We start from the raw sequence: 21082 nt of genomic DNA on the forward strand, positions 1-21082 counted from the left end.
TCTAACACTCCAATGTTACATAGGTAGAGAAAACTTTGTAGTACCTAACTATAAAGATGATTCTTGCAGGTGGTGGTATCATGGACTTGATGACAAGCTGGTGGTCAAGTGCAGAAGCAGCAACCCATGTTCTCAAAGGAAATTTCCATGTTAACACCCAGTACCACTTCACTATGGAGACACAGACTTGTGTCTGTGTGCCTGTAGAGGATGGGATTGATGTATATTCTTCAACACAGTGGATGGACCTTGTGAACTGTTCAGTTTCAGAATGCTTGAACATCCCCGAGAACAGGTGAGCAGTTCAATACATCCCTCAGTGCATATAATGTACAGTATTTGCTATACTGTATTCCTTCCAATCAATAGTAAATAAACAGGTTTATTAGTAAAAAATTGCACTTCAAAATAACCTTTTGTGCAGAAGATATTACTAAATAGTAATGAATAAATGAACATTTGATGCTCTGGACTGAATGAGTTGGCTGTGCAGTTTGAGTCGCATAGCTGTGCGCTTACATTTGGGAGATGGTAGGTTTGAACTCTGCCATCAGCAGCACTGAAGATGGTTTCCCATTTTTACACCAGGCAAATGCCTTCATGTTTGTGCAATGTTAAATCACTAGGAAAAAAATAAAGCACTTGAAATTTGTTTGTTGATGGAAGAATTATTTAAGTTTGAATACTAGGGTTTCTACATTGTATGCTTATTTCTATGTTAAAATGTTTGCTTAAAAAGGGCTCCTTTCTAGTGATGGTTCTGGCTTTCTTCTGGTGTAGCAAGAATTCTAAAATAAACTGGAAATATGGTGGCACAGTTCAAGATTTTTACCTACACTCACATTTCATATCCAGCTATTTACCTAAGAGTCAAAGTGAGGGCCTTTCATGCATGGGTTCTTCTTCTTCTTCTTCTTCTTCTTCTTCTTCTTCTTCTTCTTCTTCTTCTTCTTCTTCTTCTTCTTCTCCTTTTTCTTCTTCTAGTTCATATCCACTATCCAGTTCTCTGACTTCTACATTTCTAATCTTATCTCTTCATGTCTTCCCAATTATTCCTTTAGGGAACTCCATCTCAGCTGCTTGAATTCTGCATTTGTCCATGTGCCCGCTGCGTGCAATTCGCAGAGTACAGAACTTTGTTACACATCTATGGGACTTCCTGATTCTACACTTTATATCTCGCACACTGGTAAAACCCATTGGTTTCTTTCCAATTTCTCCATTTATTTTTCCATCTTTTGCAAGTATATTTTCCAAACATTATTATCATAGAATATTACTAATCAGAAGACATGTTTTGCAGCATTAATATTTTTGTGCGTCGCATGGGCGGTGCATATGGCTGCAAAGTGTCAAGAGCTGCTCAGGTAGCCTGTGCCTGTGCCCTAGCTGCTTACAAATTGAACAGACCTGTTCGTTTGACCATGTCCATTGAACATAATATGGAGGCAATGGGTAAACGTTTTCCAGGACTTGTTGAGTACGAGGTAAGTGAAGTTTAAAAAACAAGAGTCCTTATTAGCCTAAGCATAGTCTTAAGAAAGATTCTCAGTTGAGTTTCTAAATTTTAAAGATATTCTACTAAACTGTCTTGTGTTACTTTATTATTACCTGTTTTATAATGCTACAAAGAAATTAACAATCCTCTGCAATAAAACCTGTATAAACCATACTTTTTTTCCTGATAATGGAGGTTTCTAGTTTACAAAAGGTTGTGTTTTAAGACTATTGTATCACTCTAAAACGTGGGAGTATAAGTCACTGGTAAGACCCCAATTAGAGTATGGTTCTAGTATAAAGAACCCTTACAAGGATTACCATATTTCTCTGAATCCAAGGCGATGCTTTTTCTTAGAAACTCATGTGACAAGTCAAGGGTTGTCTTGCATTTGTGACCTAACAGTAATGAACACCATCAGCAGCTACCATGGAAACCATGCTGCTTCCCTTCATCTCCCTACCCCTGCATGCACATTAAACTCTACCTTCAATGTCCATGTCCTTATTAGGCCTATAGGTTACATCGCTAGCCACAGCAACCAGTTTTACAGTGCCTCTGTGTAATGTCATTGATTCTCGGGAAATAGTGAAGAGAGAATGACATTCTACTTGGTGGGAAACAGGCTCACAGTGCAGGCAACCGGGCAAGTGACAATTGCCTGAATAAATTTTAAAATGTCCCTGTATTAGCCTTTACAAAAACGTTTCTCAAATCGGCAGTATGACATCAAAGTATGCAAGCCTTCAAATTCTTAGAAAGGCCATGGCTACTCAGTGCCAGAGTTATAACATGTCTACGGTACCTGACACTCAGTAAAATTAACAGTTTTACAGACAGCAGGAATATTTTCGTGATGGATCGTTGTATTGTGAAGACATGTGGAACAGGTTTTGCTGGCATATTTTCAATGGGTTCTTGTCACTATTATGATGGAAATTTTAAATTAATGAATATGCAGAAATGAAGAATAATTGTGCAGCCACAAGAAAATACGGCACAACTAAAGCCAGTGTTCTGTGTTAGCATAAAGATGAAGATAGCTTAAAAATGCATAATGTACAAAAAATTTCATTCAGTTGCCTGCAACAAGGACTCTTTAAAAAAGTCAAAGATTAAATTGTGAGGTATGTGCGTGATAAATTCAATGGTGGAATGGCCATACCACAGCGCAATAAACTCGTTGACCTTCAACGTCCACGTCTTCATTACTCATCACTAGCCGCTGAAGTCGGCCGAAGCCGGCAAGCGAGATGTGCATCTAGCAGCAGTCAGTGTACTTGACACTTAGTAAAAGTAACAGTTTTATAGACAGCAGGAATATTTTCCTGATGGATCGTCGTATTGTAGTGACGTGGAACAGGTATTGCCGACAAATTTTCAACAGGTTCTCTTTGATATTATGATGCCAATTTTAACTTAATGGTTATGAAACTTGCAGAAATAAAGAATAATTGTGCAGCAAAAAGAAAATACAGCATAACTAAAGCTAATGTTCGGTGTTGGGGTGAAGATAAAGATAGTCTAAAAATGTGTACTGTACAAGAAAGGCATTCATATGATTTCACAAAGCACTTTTTAAGTATGATTTAATTTTTTTGAAGGAAAAGGTGGGGGTTGTCTTTTATTCGGGGTCGTCTTGGATTAGGAGAAATACAGTACTTGATTAAAGAACAGGAAAAGATCCAAAGGAAAATAGTCCAATTTGTTCTGGGTGATTTTCAATGAGAGCAGTGTTACGAAAATGTTGTACACTTTGGGCTGGGATGACTTTGGGGTAAGGATGGGCAAGGAAACAAACATCTCGACTAAATGGAATGTTAATTAAGAACTAGTGTTAGGTTTAATGGTCCACCCAATCAATACACTTCATTTTACAAGTGAGAACACTCCATGTTAAAATATGTTGAATAAGCTGACAGCGGAGTGATGGCTTGGAATGACATTGATGGACAAATAAGCTTAAGTAAAGTTTTTAAAAGTACATAGGAAAGATCATAACAGTAAGATAAAGCTGGAATTCAAGAGGACAAATTGGGGCAAATATTCATTTATAGAAAGAGGAATTGGGGGTTGAAATAATTTACCAAGCGAGATGTTTGATAAATTTCAGACTTTAAAATCATTTAAGAAAAGACTATCTGCTTCCTGGGGAAGTGCCCTAAATGCAAATTAATGGTGACTGATTGATGAAGAAAATGGAAAAAAAATTCCTAAATCAACTTGCATGGTTGCAGTCTCTCCCAGTTTCTATGTTATGTTATGTTTTAAGACATTTTTTTTTTTCTTAAAAAAATACAGTACAAAGTCGAATTGACTACAGTTCACAGTTCACTGTTATTCCACTCATTGCAAGAGACATAGAAGGATTAACAGTACACTATTTACATCCAGGAGGGATCAGGAATATTTTGTAACCTTGTGTAGCACAAAAGAGGAAGTACTCTGCCAGGGATCTTGAAGAAGACAGTCACCAAGGGTGGGGTTAATGATTCCTAGAAGTCGAGTACACCCAGACTGAAAAATACCTTGCTTGCTATCTTTGTTACACAATTAAAAATGATTTGATAGGATTTAGTAGCAGTTATGCTTAAATTGTTCAGTTTTGATCAGGTTATTTACACAAATGGTACAAAAAAATGTTTCTATTTCTGTGTTAGGCAGTTTTGTTTTTGAAATATTATTTTACATAGGAAAATTTTATTCCTCTATTTAAAATTTATTTTCCATTTTTACAGATTTCTGGTATATGTGAGGTATGGTTTCAACAGGTTTTACTGTAATACCAGAGGGAATATCGAATTGCCTGTGCATATATATGAGGTGGCCAACTGTTTCCAATTCCAACTTCTCATGATATAGTAAGGGTTTATTTTCTTTGATGAATGATAATAAAGTGTGCATGAAATAACTTGCAGTGTTTCTCCAATGCTAGAATAATCACTGGAGTAGTAACACCAACTTATTATTTTTTTAAATGGATTTATACTAATTTCTGTTAGCTACCCAGTAGGATTTTGATAGCCACTGCATCAACATATGTTGTAATATAATCGGACAACATGCATTAGCCCATATTGAATCGGCAAACATATAGGCTTTCCTTGAGATATATATCTTTTAACAATAAGTATATATATATCACTTAGGTGGTTTCTGCATGATGGATGTCTGACCCATACTTTAGTTGCACAAACTGCACTAAACTTGCTATTCCCAAATCAATCTTAGATTTCCTGTGCAATCAGCTGATCTAACCCCATCAATTTTTTTTTCTGGAGACATAAAGAATGTGGTTTATGTGGTAGTTCCTGTTTGAGCAGCGCGAGCTACGAGCTCCAGGTGACATTCAAGCAGTTGGGTGTGACATAGGCTGGTACGTCACATCATCCTGTGTGTACATGTATATGGAGACATGCAGCAGGGACAGCAGATCGTCTCACCAAGGCGAGTGGGCATGCCGGTCCAGCGATACCCTTATACTTGACGACTCATGGTCGAGTAAAAATGTGCACCAGCTAGGTGGACGGAGTGGTTGTCATGGGAGTTCCACTCCGGGACATAGTACAACTTGTTTTACTTATAAGCTGAAGAGTATTGGAGTGTAATCTATTGGTGGACTTATAGGACTTGGTTTGTCAAATATTTCTGCGCTTAGACTGCCTGACTTTTGGACAGTTTTCCTTTTAGACTGAAGGTTATCTTTCAACTAAAGCTGAATGTTAGTGCTTATCTTGTCAGACTCTTGTATAAGAATACACTTTTGTTCCTTTTCGTTCTGAATGTGTGCAAGAAAGAAGTGATTTTAGTTCATTCCAGCACAGAAACTCTTATAAGTTATGGTTAAAGTGATTTCTCCATTGGAAGAAGTGTACGTGATTGTATCACTATTGTTTAATATTCAAGAAACGCATAACAGTTTAGCAACAGATTACTGTGGAAGGCATGAAAGACGATATTGCTACTGCATGTGCTGTAATACCCCCAGAAGTGCACTGAGAATGGGGAGTCAGTCAGTAATTGAGCATACACAGCAAGCTGCAGTGCAAATCTCTGAAACAACCACTATGAGAAAGAAAGTCTGCATACTGCAAAGATTTCCAATTCTTTATAAAGGTCTAAACCAGTTAAATTAACATTCTTGTAGCCAACAATGTAACAAATATAAAATGACATAAAGTAACCAGTACTTAGGAAATAAGCATGTCATTTACTAGATTTCAACCAACCTGTTATATTACTAGATTTTACATAACATTTCTCTATGCTTTTATTGCAAACATTGATGAGTTCTGGTTCAGACAGCTACACCACCAAAATAATCAATTGGGCCGATGACCTTCGATGTTAGGCCCCTTTAAACAACAAGCATCATCATCATCATCACAAAATAATCAATTATGTTAACTAGCTAACATAGAGTCCAATGCTTCCCCTCTCCAGATTATTAGTTTTGGTAAAATACAAATATTACCAATTCTCATCTCGTCTTTGTCCCACTCGTTGGCTGAATGGTCAGCATAATGGCCTTCGGTTCAGAGGTTCCCGGGTTCAATTCCCAGCCGGGCCGGGGATTTTAACCTTGATTGGTTAATTCCAATGTCCCAGGAGCTAGGTGTTTGTGCTGTCCCCAACATCCCTGCAACTCACACACCACACATAACACTATTCTCCACCACAATAACACGCAGTTACCTACACATGGCAGATGCCGCCCAGCCTCATCGGAAGGTCTGCCTTACAAGGGCTGCACTCAGCTAGAAATAGCCACACGAAATTAAAAATCTTGTCTTTCCTCATCATCTGGAACTGGCTTCTGAACAAATACACCTTTAAGTAATAAATCGTTTTTGTCATCCTTCGAGCTCAAAGAAGACCACTAGATACTCTGAAAGATTTACAAGGACTACTTCCAAAAAAGATAATGATGGCAAGGTTTAGCAATTCCTTGTTGTCATATCAAGATTGGCAATCTTCATGTTATCTCTGCATAAAAGTGATTGTGTTGTTCACAATATTCATAACTTTATCTGAATCATAAATACTGGAATCAGCAATTTCATAATCCATATGCTGAACAGTACTTCAGACACACTGTAATAGCTCTGGCATGAGAAAGCACCCAACTGCAAAATAACTATGCACTGCTTCTAGAACTGATCATCCCATCATGCTACCACCACTGCCACCACCACCACTGTTTCTAGCATGATCTCTATGATAAGATGATGACAGACCATTTTCTCTTGCTTGAGTAGATACATGCTCTACTCCTCAGGTCATTGTTTACAGCAGTTGTCAAATCGTGTTTATTTTATTTTGTCACAAAGTTCCCTGGATAATCTGTTTCATAAATGACCAAAGCTGTTGATTCTCCAGTTCTAGAAATAAGTTTTGGAACTGTGAGGAGTTAGTCAACATTGCTCCCAGGTATCAGAATGGTTATGTGATTATGCAGGGTGTCCGAGAAGTCCCTGTACCCCTAGTTTCATACGTTTCATATTATAGTGGAGTACTTACATATAAAAACTATGAATCCAGGGAATCTGTATGTGCACCATCATGCCTTACACAGAGTTCTATCTGTCTCTAAGTCCTCATTGACATCTTGCGGAGCATCTCAGGAGTTATGGAACGAAAGGCTTCCTCCACACTTTGGCGCAATTCTTCATTAGTCATGTACCGACGTTGAGCCACATGGGACTTGATTATTCCCCATAATGAGTTGTCTGGCGTGGTAAGGTCTGGGCTTCGTGGTGGCCATTTCAACAGGGCTGGAGATGTTGGTGAGCCACAGCCAATCCAGCGGCCTTGAAATTGTTCATCAAGGAACTCGTGCACCTGAATAACAAAATGTGCTTTAGCCCCATCCTGCTGTAACCACATATAACCCATGATTCCCTTGTCTTGAAGCTGAGGTATTAACCAAGATTGTAACATATGCAAATAAGATTTTCCATTCACATACCCATCAAAAAAATATGGTCCGCACAAGTGATATGAAGATATCCCGCCCCATACCATAACATGAAGGGGGTTCCTTTCCAACTCTTGCACATAATGAGGATTTCCCTTAGACCAGAAAACCACATTCCTCCTATGTGAACTACGATATATCGCACATTCATTAGAAAATAACACTCTTGAGCGAGACACGGCAGTTGGGAATTGTTTCAACAAAGCACGGCAGGCTGCAACTCGTTGCTCCATGTCATTGTCAGATAATTTATTCACATGCATCGGCCTAAATCCTTTCATTTTCAAATCTCTTTCAATGTGGTCATTCATTGTTGACCACGGTACTTGAAGTTCAGCTGCTCTTTTGCGAAAGGATCAATGGAGACTGCTCAATTGATTGAGCGATGGCGGCACACGTTTCTTCCCGCGTCTTCTTACATCCACTACACGGCCTGTCTTTGACACTGCCTGAAGCAAACGCACGTTTCTCCCAATCGAGCATAGTAGCTTTACGAGGTGGAGGTTTACCAAAGCGATCTCTAAATGCACTCATTATCACTGTCATTGTTTGCCCCGTATGTGCTCGTTCGTGCACCTACACACATGCTGCTAATCGCTCCTCAACAGTGTAGCTGTGTCCGCTCACGTCTGCCATGACTTAACAACTGAAATGAGACTGACAACAATGCTAGCAGCAGGGATACCAATACCAATAAAAGAACTATTGAATTCCCCAATTATACAAACTCAATTGTCCATGCCATAATGTAACAAAATAATAATATGAAATGTATGAAACTAGGGGTACGGGGACTTCTCAGACATCCTCTACAGCAATATATTCTATTAATTATTTTATCCATACATCCACAGAAACAAAATACAAAATTCTTCTGCTTTGCACTTGGCTCTGTGTTCATGTTGGGCAACCTAAATATTTTCCTGATCATACTGAACATAATATTTTACATGTGCAATCAATGAATAGATCCCAAAAACATTATACATGCTGAAATCCAAAAATAAAATACATACTTTCATTATAATTGATTTCATAAAATAGCTCTATTTCTGTTAGCAAGATGATGTGCAAGTGGCTATATAGTGAACATATTGTTCTTTTCCTTGTAGCCTCTTGTGTGTGGTACTAAACACTTCAAGTGTTTACTATTACAACTAATTTGTGTTGTGAGCCTGCCTTACCCTAGCTAGCTGATCTGTTGCCATAAGATTCTGTGAACCTCCAGACAGGCCCACACTCCACACCATGGCTTACCAGGACAAGGTAGCTTAAAACGCATGCTTCAACTCAGCAACTTGAATTCTGCTAGGGTAGCTCTCTTCCTTACCTGCAAATAAACCCAGCTCATGGGGAGTGAGAGCTGGACTTCTGTATATCAAGTTGAAAACAGCTTTACTTAGCTTGACTTAGCTGTTTGAACTTCTTTAAACTTTCTTAAAAACATTATAAGGAATAACATGAAAATGTAAATAAAAAATTATTTGCCCTAGCAGATGGGATACAGTGCATGCCACTGCTTTTCCCTTGGCAAAAGAAGCTAAAGCTAGAGCTATGTCTGCAAGGCAATTAGCTGAATCTCCTGCCCAACGCGAGGCTCACCTTGTCAGACAGGCTTCTAGACAGGCTGAATTGCAGGGATCTGAAACTCCCGATCAACACAAAGTTTGTCTTGCAAATCAAGCCTTGAGACAGGCTAAATTATGGGTATCTGAAACCCATGGCCAACATGAGGTTCATCTTGCCAGTCAGGCCTCGAGAAAGACTGAATTGCATGCAACTGAAAATCTTGACCATAGCCAAGCCCTCCTCACAATTTGTGCTGCAAGTCATTCTTCACAATAAATGTCTTGGTATCAGGAGGAGCATTAATACCAGCTCCTTGACAGAACGGAGCACTGAGCTAACTCCATACGTATGACATGTGATACTTTCAGGAGCTTAGGGTTTTGTTATGATCCTGAAATCCTGAACAATACATATGGAATGCTCCAGGTAGGCAGTATGTCTGTAAGCTGCAGACGAGAGAGCATAGATGTGCTGTACTGTTGGAAAAGTGAAACTTCCTTATTGAAAGAGCCATTAGAGCTACTAAAGACATTGCATATCAGAGAAACATCTCCGTCCAAAGAGTTTCTGAAGAAAATACAACAGTATAACACTTGCTTTCATATTGCAGCATTCAAAACAAGTGGCCAGATCATGTCTTACAACTATCTCACCACTGCTACTGTTCAAGGAAAGATATTTCACTGCTTCTGTTCATTATTGCCTCAATCTAATAAACAATACAATTGTTTGGTTTTTTACTTTTTTATTTCATGGGTGATCATCACGCCAAGACTGTCAGATGATACAACAGTATTCATACCGATATGTATCCTGATAACTTAAGAATGCTTTTGTCAGCTCTTGCATATTGATGCGTAGCCCCACATCCTTCCAAGACTTGAGAACTATAGGGAATACAGTCTATAACACCTACAGGGAGACGTGTAAAACTTTGGGTCTTCTGGTAAGCGGTTATCACTGGGACACAGTGGCGTATACTGAGGGCTACCAAGGCTATCAGTGAAGCCCAAACCTCAATTGAGAATGATGGAAGTTTAAAGCACATTATAATGTAATCATCTGATACACTGCTCCATTTACAAAACTTGAAAACAGTGAGAAAAAACGTCGCACATATTCCTGAGAGGAAGGCATCGGAGACTGAAATTGCAGCCCAGACTCTCGCGTCTCTCCCCTCGACACGCCATGCGTGACTTGCTGCTGTATATCAGTTTAGGAGTGGGGACCGGGGCAGACAGATCACCACTGCTATCAACCGTGCGTTACTCATCGTATATACTTCCTCACCTCATACTTCTGACTTAATTATATAGATAACAGAGTGCTGGTATGTCACTTCCATTTACTTCTGCATCCTTGTAGGAAGACAGTGCAGGGCTGCTGTTATAGGAGTAATGTAGTTTTCATTTTATTCGTAGATCTTGCTAAAATGAAATGCAATCTTTCAGGTTAAGTGTTCTCTTTTGTTGGTTGGAATCGAACCCGTGATCATGGATTGGACACCACCACTTATCTCCCAATTAAGCTAATTAACCAGTGAATGATGGGCATGACCGCTGTAAAATTCAACATTTTTATTTATTAATAATAATAATAATAATTTTTTTTTTTTTTTTTGCGAGGGAGTGTGGAAAATCTTTCATAAGACGCTTGTGAGGGTCCTCACTCAACAAGTGTGTGGAGATTCTTACCCACTAAAAACCACACTCCCTTTTCCCACGACGTTTATCTCCGCCCTGGAAACCGCTCTCGCATTACTTCAGGGCGGATGTCGTGCTTAATGCATCTTGTGCTTCATCTTCCTTCTTCTGCTTTACTATCTGTTGTAATCGTCCAGGTCCTTCTTCTTCTGACGCAAAATATTTTCTACGTAGACTGCCACCTGGTCCCAAGATTCTCGACTTCATAGCATTACTGACACGATCCCTTCTGGCGTCAATTCTCCGTGCATAACTCCTAAGCATCTTCTTTGTGGCAGCCAATGAACACACACAAAGAAAGTATGTGATACGTCATCGATATCGCCGCAGTATATGCACACCGGACTAGTTGCTAGCCCTAGCCTATGAAGAAATTTTCGGAAGTATCCATGACCTGTCAAGAACTGTGTGAGATAGTAGTTCACTTCACCATGATTTCGGGCAACCCATACGCCCAGAGAAGGTATCAGTCTTTTCGTCCATTTCCCTCTAGAATCATCTTCCCATCTTGTTTGCCATCGTTGCATTCTGCGACTATGAGCCAAAGCCTTTGCCCTTTTCCTTCCTAGCTCTTCTTGTGTGAGCCAAATTTCTTGTCTTTCGAAGGCCAACAAGTCAATGGGAGCTACTGCTGCTACTACTAGAATCGCGGGTTCTGATACTGTGCAATATGCGCAAGCAATTCGTAAAGCTGCTCTCCGTTGTACAGCCGCAATTCTTCTCCGATATTTCACAATTTTTTAACGATTCAGCCCAAATTTCCGAACCGTATAGCAGTATCGATTGAACAATCGACATGAGAAGCCGCCTTTTACTAGATATCGGTCCCTTGATATTTCCCATGAGTCTGCTCAGTGCAGTCATGGTTTTCGCTGCTTTATCTGTTACCCGTTGGATGTGGTCCCAATATGTAAGGTTAGTATCAAGCGTTACACCAAGATATTTTGTGCTCCTAGTTGTTTCAATGGCTATCTGTCCGATCTGCATCGGTACAACAGTATTAATCCTTTTCCTCGTCAGGAGGACAATTTCCGTTTTGTGATCTGCGAGTTCTAACTTGTGATTTATCATCCATTCTTTGACACGTCGCATCACCTGATTCAATTTAAATTGAGCCAGCTCTAGGTTACGGGTTACTATCACAGCAGCCACATCAACGGCATAACCCACAAGTTTTACATCTTCTGGCATCTCCAGCCGTAATAAATCATCATACATGATGTTCCAAAGGTGTGGTCCGAGAATTGAGCCTTGCGCTGCACCAGCTGTGAGCCGTTTTCTTCTCTGACCGTCTTCCGTGTTGTATAACAATGTACGGTCTTTCAAATAGTCTCACAGTATATACATGAGATATTCTGGTAGCTTGAAAGTTTCTTCTAGAGCTTCCAAAATATCACTCCATCTTGCCGAGTTGAAGGCATTTTTAACATCTAGAGTCACAAGAAGCGTCAGTTTCCTAGAATAATGATTACCCCTTTGAGCTCGTTCTGCTGTCTTCACCACTTCCTTCACAGCATCTAGCGTTGAGTGACCTCTGCGAAATCCATGTTGTTGGTCGGATAGGTCGCCAGCTAATCGGACTGCTGCTAGTATTCTCGGTTGTAGGAGCTTCTCTAAACCTTTCCCGGCAGTGTCCAGCATACATAATAATAATAATAATAATAATAATAATAATAATAATAATAATAATAATAATAATAATAATAATAATAATAATAATAATAATAATAATAATAATAATAATAATAATAATAATAATAATAATAATAATAATAATAATAATAATAATAATAATAATAATAATAATAATAATAATAATAATAATAATAATAATAATAATAATAATAATAATAATAATAATAATAATAATAATAATAATAATAATAATAATAATAATAATAATAATAATAATAATAATAATAATAATAATAATAATAATAATAATAATAATAATAATAATAATAATAATAATAATAATAATAATAATAATAATAATAATAATAATAATAATAATAATAATAATAATAATAATAATAATAATAATAATAATAATAATAATAATAATAATAATAATAATAATAATAATAATAATAATAATAATAATAATAATAATAATAATAATAATAATAATAATAATAATAATAATAATAATAATAATAATAATAATAATAATAATAATAATAATAATAATAATAATAATAATAATAATAATAATAATAATAATAATAATAATAATAATAATAATAATAATAATAATAATAATAATAATAATAATAATAATAATAATAATAATAATAATAATGGCATCTGTATAGGCTTGGAGGTGACTTAATGAGGATAAAATGACTGGCAAAGACGTCATAAATACCCAATCCCCAAGCCAGGGGAATTAACAGTATGAGGGGGTTGATTTTGTAAATTGAACCAGAGCCATCGGACCAAAGGCAAGCATTTTATCCATTTAGCCACAAAGCTGAACTTAAAACTGCTAAACCTTAGGCTACCATCTCCCAGAGGCCTTGGCAGTAGCTTGTGAAGCAGCCTTTACAACACAGCAGGCTACTTGCGGTGGCTATTGGCTGGATCTCAAAACGCTGAATACTTGATGTTCACTAAACCAACCATCGAAAAGGGGTAACCTAAGTCTAGTGGTAGCCCACGTCTTGATCCCAGCATACGCCACTGCTGGGACAGCACCTTGGAAGAAGTAGTCTTGATTTTGTTAGTCTCCTACGTAAGCTAACTGTTTACAATCCTCCTCGGTTCATGTGGCCACAACCCTCAAAACTTCTGTGACAAATTCAAAGATCGCATGACAGAAGACATTCTCAACAGGTTCGGAAATGAAGCATCTAAAGTGGAAGCAAATGACATGATATATAATGAAGCACTTCTTGACATTGAGCAGAGAGTTATGGCAAGATGTGGGAAAGACCTGAGTGACTTTGGGTTACCAACACCTCAAGAGGGTGAGTAACCCAACACTGAAGTACAAAAAGAATTAATGTTGTATAACACAATTCAACTTAAGCTGCTTCATGAGCAGCAGGTTGTCTTCAACTGTGTTATTGGTAAAATCTCAAAGTCAAGAGGGTGCTGTCTACTCTAGTTGCCCCAAGAGGAACTAGCAAAACTTTTGTCATTAACTTTTTTTTTTAATGCTATTTGTTAGGGGCATTGACCCATGTGGATCTTTTGCTCCTACTGGTACCATATTGTATGAACCTGCATGTAATTGGAATGGCGGTAGTGTGGAATGTTGTGTGTGAGGATAGGAATATTAAGGATGTCACAGACACCCAGTCCCCAGGCCAGGGATATTAATGTTTACGATGAAAAACCCCTGACCCAGCCGGGAATCGAACCCGGGGCTGCCGGGTGACAGGTGGACTCGTTGCCCCCTAAACCGCAGGGCCGGACTGTCATTAACCTACTGCTGGCTCAAGTTAGGAAATTGCATTCACACTGATACCTGGTGGAAGAACAGCACAGTCTACCTTCAAAATGCTGCTGAATTTGATCAAGACCAAGATGGCTACATGCAATATCAGCCAGCTGAAGGGAGGCCTGGTAGTTCTGTTGGCAGGGGACTTCAGACAGACATTGCCAATAATACAGAAAGGTACCCCTGCTGATGAGATCAACACCTGTCTGAGAATGTCTGTCCTGCATGCGTGTTGTTTTGGCGCATGAATCAAATGAATTGTTGCACAACAGTTTATTTCCATCAGTATTCAGTAATCATTATGCAGTACAACTGGTATCGCAATAATGACGACAAGTTTGAAAGTGCTTGTAGACAGTGTTTTAGATGATGATTATGGCAGTAATGAGTTTTGGGAAAATTAATCCGAGTTTGAGGGTGGCGATAGCAACAGTGAAAGTTACTCGAGTGCAAAGAGCATTGAAGAAAGTGAGAGTGCTGCACCAGGTCCTTTAAAACGCATGAAGCCAGTGACACAAAATAACCGTAGTGGCTAGAAATTTGAGAATAAAGGCAAAAATCCTGATACATATCCGTTGCGTGGATACAGCAGTGTTTCAGAAATACAAAAAATTTAGATTGTGGTCACCATTAAATTTTGTGATATTTTCAGAGTACATGGATCTGCTCTTTTTAAAATTATTTCAAATGAAACATTTGTACCACAATCAGCAGTCATTCAAGGATTAAAGTATGGGTAAGTCATAACTTTCAATGGCATGAATGAAAAATTTGAGGGAATAATCTTCATTATTGAGTATTTTATGCAGATATTTGTGTGACATTTACGCTCAAACTACTGGTGGGCAGATTAAATCTGATACCACAATGTGGCCATTTATTGTGGCTTGAAAGGGTTAAGATAGACAGAGGGAAATTTGCTGCTGATGACCAGCAGAGAATAATACTCATTCTGAACTTTGGCACCTTGGTCAATTCTACCAATAACCTTATTTTCTCCATGTTTTCTGATGTACGTCACAACTACCTATCATCTGACTGGTTGTGTGATTTGGCAATACTCCAAAATATGAGCACATGAACTCAACCAACAAGATCATCAAGCTGTTACCCACCTTCCTCTCCATTGACACCATTATGGATGATGACCAGGCCATTAGTTATCCAATGGAATTTTTAACTCATTGGAAATATCTGGGGTTCTATCCCACAAACTCCATCTCAAAGTGGGCATACTGGTCATGTTGACCCACAGTTTGGATGCACCCAGATTGTGTAATGACACCAGATGTTTTGTCAAAGACATCACGCTTAAAATCATCAAGAGTATTATTTTGACAGGCTGTGCTGAAGACCAGTGTGTTTTCATTCCATGCATCCCATTAATACCATCAGACTTGCCATTCAACTTCAAGAGATTGAATTTCCCTGTCAGATTGACCTTTGCAGTGTCAATAAACAAGTCTCATGGTCAGACATTGAAGGTAGTAGGACTGTATCAAAAGAACCAGTATTTCAGTTATGGCCAGTTGTATGTGGGGTGCTGTCAAGTGTCGAGTTGGCATAACCTATATATTTATGTACCCGATGAGAAGGTTGTGAATATTGTCTACAAGAGCATGTTGTTAGACACACACATACTTGTGGTCCACCTTAAATCCTTGCTCATAAATCCATACAAAGAATGAGTACATAAGTTCATAAATGAATGAATACTCTTATCTTCACCTGCGGGGGCTGTGTTTTCATGTACTGTCCTGCATATTGGTAATTTGTGAATTATGAGAATTCCACGAATTGCTCATTTTGTAGCCTTTCTCTAAATTAATATTGTTTAAGTGTTTAGTTATTTCTATGGCTTCTCCAATATTTCTACTGAGATTTCAGGACAAAGTTGCTAAAATCTTAGTTTAAAAAATATATATTTTGTGATTTGTTTTGAAGGAATGCTTAGCCATATCTGAAATTTCTGTTTCATGATTCTTGGTGTGACAGTTAAGTTCTTTGAGTCTGGTAGATATCAGTTACTTCATTTCACCAATGTACCGGATACCACAGCTACATTTAACATGGTAGACTCAAGGAGAATGTAATTTATAGTATCTTTAACTGGCTACAGATAAGGAGCCATCTTCCTGTGTGACTTGTAAATGGTCCTGATAGTATATATGCCCAATATTTTCCTGATTTTTCTCTGTTACAATTTTCTTATTTAGGGTAGTATCGGTGTCTTCATATGGCTCTGTTCCTCTCCTTATATGTTTGTTTCTGAAGTGACCTTTCCTTTACATAGCTATTCTAGTTTCTTTATGATACATCCAGTATTGTTTACTTAGTGTCCATTTCTTTTAAGGCTTCTGGTTCAGTGGTTTTACTCTTGTACATAGAGTTCTAGAGAGAGAGAGTTTTTTACTGTATGGCTCAAAGTCTCATGGAGGTTCCATTTCACCAAGACATCCAGAGGAATGATAACTTCCCATCTCCCATCTATCTTAATTTTCATGCTGCACTGAATATTCCCATTAATGAAGTTTAGATGGTTCAGAAATGATTGAGTATTATTATTACTATCAGACCAAATGACAGGTGTGTCTTTGGCTAAAAGTATTATGTTTTATAACTCATTGATCAATCGGTCACTACTGATATGCATTTAGGGAATTTGATGATGAGTTTTGTGAATTTACGTAGTTGTTTATTGATGAGTGGCAGACTAGCTATATGAATTAATACTACAATATCCCCCAAATCACTGTCATCAAAGAAATAAGAAAGTTCATAGCATTAATTATTTCCAAGAATTGTGTAAGGAAAGAGACATGGGATTACTAGACCCCAAAGAAATGTACTCGGATGCCTAGTTTGGTAAAATTATGAATTGGAATAGCTTTGAACAAATTTTGTATTTTGGACATTTTAATAGCAATTCACCCAACATACTCTACATAATCTAAAACATCCGACTCATTGGCTGAACGGTCAGCGTTGAGGCCTTCGGTTCAGAGGGTCCCGGGTTCGATTCCCGGCTGGGTCAGGGATTTTAATCACCTCTGATTATTTCTTCTGGCCCGGGGACTGGGTGTTTGTGTTTGTCCCAACACTTTCCTCTTCATATTCAGACAACACACTACACTACCAACCACCACAGAAACACACAATAGTGATTACATCCTTTTATATAGGGTTGGCATCAGGAAGGGCATCCAACCGTAAAACAGGGCAAAACCCCCATTTGCAACACAGTTTGCACCCATGACCCCACAGTTGTGTGAAAAGCAGTATAAGAAGAAGAAGACTCTACATAATCTAAAACATTATATCTATTTTAGATAATTTAGTAGCTGTCTTCATCTATCATAAGAAATACTCCACCATGCTGGTTTACAGAAGATATAGTGATGCCAAGTTCAGTCAACAAAGTGTTACATCTTTTGAGTATTCTAGTTGGATTTATTTAATTTACTCGAATAGCACATATAAAATCACTTTACTCTTTGAACAAAAAAGTGAATACTTGTTTTAAAACAAGTGTAAATTACAATTATAAGCAAACAAAACTAGACATCTTGGCTACAATAGTATGAAATCATTATTTGCACTGTCAAGACAAGAAAAGTCTGCTAATGTGGTCTGTTGATGGCAGGCAGCCAGCATATTATTGAACACAAGGGAAGAAAATGGGATGAATCACCAGATATGACTTACAAGGGAAGGGTTTTGTATTATGGTTCCATCATGTGTGTAACTCAGATTCTTTGTGGCAGTGGAACACAGCCTTACATGTGCTTATAAATGTTAGAAAATTTTATATTTGGTAGCAACATCTAAAATCTAATGAAATGTAATTCAATTTTAATTTTTTTGTTTTCCAATGAAGAGAATCAAATGAAAGGGTGCCTTAGTTTTAGAAATCTAAACTTAGACTTTATACACTACTGTAATATATGAGTGTTGTTGTGGTGCCCGTCATGAAACTGGTGTGCTACAAAGAAAGTTCCAGTTTGTGCCAGCTTGTGAGCAGTCGGCTGCGCTCACATCATTGCTTAGCCCGGTATATAAAGAAGAAGCACAACAGGAGAGAGCAGATACTCGTCCAATGGTTGACTATACTGTACTGTACTGCAGATGCATAGGGCTACTCCCTATTCTGAAGTGTCTGCACAGGTGATTGAAAGTCAACCGAGAGGTTTCACCTCAAGGTGTGCTCATTTTCAACAAAAAATAACTTACCTTTCTAGATTTCATCTTGACCTGCAAGCTAGTTTTTGAAACATCTAACTAAATTGATAGTAATGCGTTCACCAAATATTTCCTTCCAGAGACTTCATACTTTAGCTACAAAACTTTAGTTTGTGTTCTGGCAACATCGAATTGTGTACATTATATATATCATTTGAGAGAAGTTGCAGATGACAGCAGTTTGTGTCACATTTATAGAACTTTAATTAGTATGTAGAAAATAATTTTTTGTGTTGTACTTTGAACATTTGTATACAACACATGTGAATACATTGATTAATATTTACTTTTACAGGTTCATTGCGATAGTAAAGGAAAGATTACTTCCTTGAAGGCTGATATGTTTGAGAACAATGGCATTAATTTCAATGAAACTAGTCTATCAAGCCACACAGTGACCGCTATCAAGAGCGGGTACAATGCCTCAAAGTGGTTGATATCAGGAACTGGAGTAAGGACTGATATCCCTAGCAACACTATGACTAGAGCACCAGGGTCATTCGAGGGAACTGCTTTTGTTGAAGCTATCATGGAGCACATTGCCCAGGAATTGGACCTTGATCCTATCCAAGTGAGACTTACAAACATGGATCCAGAAGAAACTAATATACCGCGACTAATGCAGGAGTTGCGCACCTCTAGCAACTTTGACAAGCGTAAACAAGCTGTAGAGAACTTCAATAAGGTAAGAAAAGAAGTTTCTAAGATTGTTGAGCAAAGGAAAATGAAATAATCAACTCCTTTTGTATATCAGAGGCTGAAATTTATAGTTGTTGATCCTTCAGTACAAAGTAGTTTCTGCTGTCCATATATTTAAAATACTAAACTATTTAAATACCTAATCATGTATTTCTGACATCCTAATCAACTAATTTAAATTATTCTCTCTGTGATTAAACTCTTTAGTTGAGTATTTTTGTAAACATTTCCTAGAATGCCACTTTCATTGGCCCTTTATTTTTGTCAAGGAAGCTTACATTTTAGTTAGCCCGTTTCCCTCCTCCTGGCTCAGTAGGATAACATGCATATGTGTGACACTGAACTGAGCATGTACAATCCATTCGCGCATACAAATGTGTCAGTGCTTCTCTTGAAACTTTGTAGTTATTCTTTCACAACTTCTGGAAATACTTTCTATCCTTTACTACAACCTTAATTTACATTTTGTAATCTTTTTTCCTAACATAAACGTTCTTATAACATGCGTGATCAGTCATGCATAGTTTTCTTCCTTTCAACAGATTATTTCAATTATATGAATCACAATAGAGCATAAGCTAGGAAGGAGAATACAAAGACAGCTAACGCTAAATAAATTGTTTGGCTGATGTGAGCTGAGAGAGCAACAAAGAGTGACAAGGATAAACATAAGAATGCAAAAGGACAAATACAAGCTCCATACTACAATGAAAAATTGTCTTCTTCTTCTTCTTCTTCTTCTTCTTCTTCTGTCCGGCTCCATGGCTAAATGGTTAGCGTGCTGGCCTTTGATCACTGGGGTCCCAGGTTCAATTCCTGGCAGGGTCAGGAATTTTAGCCATAATTGTTTAAATTCGCTGGCACTGGGGCTGGGTGTATGTGTCGTCTTCATCATAATTTCATCCTCATCATGATGCGCAAGTCGCCTGTGGGTGTCAATTCAAAAGACCTGCACCTGGCAAGCCGAACTTGTCTTCGGACACTCCCGGCACTAAAAGCCATACACCATTTCTTTTCATTTCATTTCATTTCTTCTACTTCTGCCTGGTCTGGATGTTGGCAGTCATCACAGCAATCCTACTCCTCTGAAAATTTCAGCGGACAGTCTTAACTATTGGTAAGATGCCTGAGCCTTGAAATGTGGTGATGCCCTGGGCCTCTTCTCTCGAATATTTTTCTCTGGATCACAAGTTGAAGTATGCAGTATCACTCTTCATTCTGTATGATATGACCAAAATCTTCCAGTTTGACAGCATTCATAAGCTCTTTTCCTTTATTGATCTGCTGTAATGTTTCTATAGTAATCACATGATCCATCCGGGATATTCTCAGTAGTCTTCTATACATTTAAAATGAGTCAATTTTCTTCTTTGATACTTCAGTTACTCCAGGCTTCAACTCCATACACTAAGACGAAACCTAGAGAGTCAGATCTCTGCAGCACAGCAGTCATTTCAACTAGATAAATAGTTTGTTGAAAACTCACTTATTTATTGTTAATTTTTATAATATATTATAGTATGATAGAGATCATTGCTTCCAGTTGTCTGGTCACATATTATAAAACCCTGTGTATTTCCATGAAGTGACAATGACTGACAAGGTCATAGATCTTGAATATGTAAACATCATAGAGAGTGAAGAGACTTAAGTGGTTAAAATTTTAATCCATTCATCATAGAAAATAGTTTTGAAAGAGAAATTATAACAAGAATTTTTGTGATAAAATAACCAATAATAAGTAATGCAGATAGAAAAATTGTGCAAGAATTGTATGAATTATTGACAAAATACATTACAATTAATACTATGATCTTCAAAGACAACTTGCTTGGTGTGATAGTGACAAAGACACAACACATAAGGATGAAATGGAAATGTTATAACTACTCAAGGACAGCAGTTCTAGCTCATATCATACTTAATTTTATAATATGCAATGTTAGTTACTG

General features: G+C 37.7%; 1 protein-coding gene across 2 annotated transcripts in view; it reads left to right on the forward strand.

Moving 5' to 3' along the window:
- LOC136877471 (uncharacterized) overlaps window positions 1-21082 on the forward strand; it is a 169427-nt gene that overhangs the window by 109248 nt on the left and 39097 nt on the right. For both annotated transcript variants that reach the window (XM_067151530.2, XM_067151532.2), the window contains 3 exons: window positions 70-295; window positions 1304-1487; window positions 18727-19116. In XM_067151530.2, coding sequence (XP_067007631.2) covers window positions 70-295; window positions 1304-1487; window positions 18727-19116 — 800 coding nt within the window. The remainder of the gene's footprint in view (window positions 1-69; window positions 296-1303; window positions 1488-18726; window positions 19117-21082) is intronic.

This window comes from Anabrus simplex, chromosome 7 (genome assembly GCF_040414725.1).
Source record: "Anabrus simplex isolate iqAnaSimp1 chromosome 7, ASM4041472v1, whole genome shotgun sequence".
Classification (NCBI taxonomy): Eukaryota; Metazoa; Arthropoda; class Insecta; order Orthoptera; family Tettigoniidae; genus Anabrus; species Anabrus simplex.